Here is a 4716-nt window from a genome sequence, read left to right on the forward strand (position 1 = left end):
TAAATTGTTCAGTGTTTTTATTTTTCTGATAATTTAAAAAATGTGAACATTCTGTAATTCAGCCACAACCTTTACTTCCAGGTGACTTCTTCATTGGGTCTCAATTCTCTGTGTGGAAAGAAAAATGGAAGGAAAGGAAAAAGTATTAAATAAAACTTTCATGAGGGATAATAGGGAAAGTCAGAACAATATAAATTCAGTATTTTATACTCTAGTAAATTAACCCATTTAAAAGATTTTATGTTGAGTCAACATATTCTATTCTCTCATGATTTTAAAACTTTACTATCTTTTCAATTATATTTTTCCCGATTAAACTGTAATTTCTTTTTTTTTTAATATATTTTTATTGATTTCAGAGAGGAAGGGAGAGGGAGAGAGAGATAGAAACATCAATGATGAGAATCATTGATTGGCTGCCTCCTGCACGCCCCGCACTGGGGACCGAGCCCGCAACCCAGGTATATGCCCCTGACCAGAATCGAACCTGCAACCTTTCAGTCTGCAGACCAACGCTCTATCCACTAAGCCAAGCCGGCTAGGGCATAAACTGTAATTTCTTAGTCTGTCTTCATATAAAAGCTCAATGAGTTCATTAATTGTTTCTAGACCTTTTCCAGCTCATTTTATCTTTCTTGAAATCCTTGACTGTGAACCTCCTCTGCAGTGATTGCGACTGCTGCTCAGCTCTCGCCCTCTGAGCTTCCTCCTACCCAGCTGCACATGCAGGGGCAGACTCCCTATCTTGTCATCTCAAACTCCCTGCTGCCAGGGGAGCCATTTCCAGACACAGTGGGACCAGGCGGCTACCAGCCGCCATCTGGTCACTCAACCGCCATGTCTAAAGCTCTCAGGGTGTGCTGCCGAGAACAGATCACCAAGCCAGTCAGCACCATTTATTTCAGCTACACCCTGACTCAAGTAAGATGGTATGTCATCATACACGTGAAAGCTGTATATAAAGTAGGCTTTGGGGGGCTGGTTCAATTTCAAGCAGTGTTTCCATATTAAAAAGTACCCCGAATTCCAAAAAATGGGGATTTTTCAAAAATCTGAAATAGTCTGTTCATAAGCTGAAGACATGTTTACATTCCAAATGTAATCATACAGTTTTATGTAATCATTAAACAACAAACAAGACTACAAAATAATATCACTTACATCTAAGTCCTTGGGGGACGGGGATTACCCCTTCTGTTTATTTTTTCGTATATGATATTAAGAATACTTCCAAAAGCTGGGTAATTGTTGGTTTAAAAATGCCCAAACTCACCTTTTAAATAACAAACTCTTGTTCCGGAAGGCAGTTAGCTTTTCATCACTCTTTCTGTCTAGATAACATCCAATGACAAATCCCATAGGGACAAGTATATGTACCCAGTGGTCACGCACAAGCTGAATTAAACTCATCCTGAATGCTAAAAAAAAATGAAAAAAATAAAAAATTCAGAAATATAACTGACTTTGAAATATCTTTTAAATTGCATCTGAAACAGGAAATAGTCCTGAATATAGGAATAGATATTAAAAGCATAAGCCTCTTGCCCTAGTCGGTGTGGCTTAGTGGATAGACGATAGAGTGTTGGCCTGCGGACTGAGGGGTCCTGCTTGATTCCGGTTAAGGGCACGTACCTTGGTTGAAGGCTCCTCCCTGGCCCGGGCCCTGGTCGGGCTCATGCAGGAGGCAACCAATCAATGTGTTTCTCTCACATAGATGTTTCTCTCTGTCTTTCCCTCTCTCTTCCACTTTCTCTAAGAATCAATGGAAAAATATCCTCTGGTGAGAATTAAGAAAAAAAAAAAGCATAAGCCTCTTTAAAATTGCTTGGCATCAGAATGTAGTATACTACTTAAAATCTACTCGATAAAGATTATATAGATGACAATGATTAGCATAGAAACTGCAATGCACTAAAGTCAATTTATTAACTTTTTCCCTATTTTCATCAGTGATCTGACGATATAATGCAGAGAAATGGAGAGTATAAATTCTACCTGCAAAAGCCCGGCTAGTGTTGCTCAGTGGTTGAGCATCAACCTATAAACCAGGAGTCACTGTTCGCTTCCCGGTCAGGGAATATACTGTCAGCATAACCATTATATACTGTTTGTATTTCACCACCAACAAAAAAGTACTTGGGGACTCTCAGCCCATGACCACCTGTGGGCTATCAGCCACTTACTATTGGCATTCTTCCAACATGGCCAGACGCTACTTTTGTCTGGCTCTACTCTGAGCAGATGTGACCATACAAGCCCTGAGGTTCTTGCTGAATAAACGTCTTATGAGAGTCCAGGTAAAGACAGTGGGACTGATAGATAAAACAATTCTGTACATTTAAAATCCAGAGTTGGATTCAACCACCTCGAAGGAAACCCGATTCCATCCCCAAGAAGCAAATGGCAAATCTTAGTCCCAGAGGTATTTCATATTCCAATTGTAAAATCTACAATTTAATAGGCTTTGGGAGCAGTGGCACTGAACATATTTTTCCTGTGTATTTCGCTGCGAGTGGGTGACCAGGGAAGACAAAGATTTATGGGCATAAAACTGAGCTAGGATGATTTCTTGGAGAATGGACAGGAGAGGGAGCATGGACAGGCTTTCCAGCTCTTGGTCATGGCCCAAGGCCATACGGGATGGGTAAAGGCGAGTGAGGGCCTGGGACAGGCTCCAATGAGACAAGCCTGGGTTTGGATGAAGAGGGACATCGCCTGGGTGCCCATGAGGGCACTGTACACACTGGGGTGGGAAAAAGTAAGTTTACAGTTATGAGTGCGAAACAAATTTTGTTCTTGCATTATTATTTTCTAAATTATTGCATTATTTTCAGTAATATATACTGAAGAATACTGCATTATGAACAACTGTCAACCTACTTTGGACACCCTGTATTAGTGTCTTCTTTATATGAAAACTCTTAAGAAACATTTTGCTCTTACTTCCGAACTGGGAGTAGCTGTGGTATCCCTGGGAAAAACAACAACAAACAAAACGAGTTGGTTTTTATCTTATGGACTCAAGGAATCATATAACAGATCAAGCTGTTTTGCCTACCTCTAGAAAGAGCTGATTTAGCAGTCTCTGTAAGGCTCTTCTTTTAAAAAAAATATTTTTATTGATTTCAGAGAGGAAAGGAAAGGAAGAGCGAGAGAGAAACATCAATAATGAATGGGAATCATTGATCTGCCGCCTCCTGTACGCCCCCTACTGGAGACCGAGCCCGAAAACCGGGCATGTGCCCTTGACCGGAATCGAACCCGGGACCCTTGAGTCCGCAGGCCCACACTCCATCCACTGAGCCAAACCAGCCAAGCTGTAAGGCACTGTTCTTTTTTTTTAAATTTCTTTATTGATTAAGTTATTACATATGTGTCCTTAATCCCACATTACCCCCCGCAAGGCACTGTTCTTAATGCTTTTCCTAATCACAACTCAAGTAATCCTCACAGCACTATACAAGTTTTCATTAATAAAGGCCCCCAGTGCAGTCGACATATTTTTTTTCAGATGAGGAAATCCACAGTTAATTGATTTGTCAGAGGTCACAGATGCAGCAAGTGGCGGAGATGGGATTAATGGGCAGCCTGCCTCCTGGAGCCAAGCTCTTTATTTGTGCTTCCTGTCTCTTACAGGAAGCACAGAGGTAAATAGTTATATAATTCTTCACTTCCTCTTATGTTCCCTAACTACATATTATTTTTTCTTCGACCCAATTTTCCCCGCTTACCTTCTAAAAAGAAAACTATCTGGTGTGAATTTTTGCATGTCACTTTCTAACTGTTCCCCACAGCATTTTATATGTATTGATCAAAAAGTGTCAACTAAGCTGACGATAAAGAGCGCTGCATGCATGGAGAATCTGAGCTCCTTGAAGTCACCTGTCTTAATGACACATACGCCCAAGAAACTCAGCACAAAGTAAATATTCCATTTTTAAAAAGTGCACATGGTCGGCTCGAGGGTTTGAGATTTACAAGAGGGAGAGAGCGGGGTTAGCTTCCCATGGCGAGTGGCGAGGAAGGCAGACCCGGGACCGGGGACGCATGAGGCTCCCTCCAGGCTGCAGCCCAGCATCGCGTCCCCGCCGCTTTCCTCTCGGGGCGGCCGGGCGGACCCCGCGTGACCAACAACACGTGCCCCAGGGATGACAGCCTCCGAGTCCCCTTCCCAACAGCCGCGAGACGGCCTGGGCCCAGCACCTCCCTTTCCCATCTCGCCTCCTCTGATCTGAAGCCCGGGGAGGCCGGGCCGCTCCAGCCCCGGGGAGACCCAGACTACGACCCCCCGGCTCCCCCACTCCATCGCCGAGGGCTTTCCCAGGGGCGCACCCTGGCTGCCTGCACAACCGAAGCCCGCGGCGTCGAACCCGGACCCACCTGCGGCCTCGGTGCCAGCCCGACCCCAAGACCAAGGGCAGCGGCGAGTCCAGCCTCCAGCGCCGGCGGAAGCCGCGGCCTTGGGACACGCCATTCGCAGCGCCCGCTCCAAGACGGGGGGGGCACCGCATACCATACCTTTTTTCCTTTCAATACTCCACTCTTCTCATATTTATGTTAGCTTTAACATATTAAACATTATTGCAAGAGTAACACCTAGGCCTCAGGTGGTGAGACTTGGGGTGAGGGCCGTCTCTTTCCTACATTCCGTCCCCGCCCCTCCCCGGCAGATGGTATCGCCCTGGGTCTCGCCCCGCCTACGCGGTCCGACTCCAA

General features: G+C 44.7%; 1 protein-coding gene across 2 annotated transcripts; it reads right to left on the reverse strand.

Moving 5' to 3' along the window:
• On the reverse strand, nt 1-4559 carry NDUFB1 (NADH:ubiquinone oxidoreductase subunit B1). 2 transcript variants are annotated; one of them, XM_023744429.1, is made up of 3 exons: nt 4333-4559; nt 1274-1418; nt 1-108 (listed from the first exon to the last, which is right to left on the reverse strand). In XM_023744429.1, exons 1-3 carry the CDS (start codon nt 4514-4516, stop codon nt 72-74), a joined length of 366 nt encoding a protein of 121 aa, XP_023600197.1. In that variant the 5' UTR covers nt 4517-4559; the 3' UTR covers nt 1-71. The 2 variants fall into 2 exon arrangements, with proteins under 2 accessions (XP_023600197.1, XP_006103161.3); XM_006103099.3 differs by having other exon boundaries at nt 4381-4526.
• Between the last annotated feature and the right edge of the window lie 157 nt (nt 4560-4716).

The sequence above is a fragment of the Myotis lucifugus genome, unplaced genomic scaffold (genome assembly GCF_000147115.1).
Source record: "Myotis lucifugus unplaced genomic scaffold, Myoluc2.0 scaffold_463, whole genome shotgun sequence".
Taxonomy (NCBI): Eukaryota; Metazoa; Chordata; class Mammalia; order Chiroptera; family Vespertilionidae; genus Myotis; species Myotis lucifugus.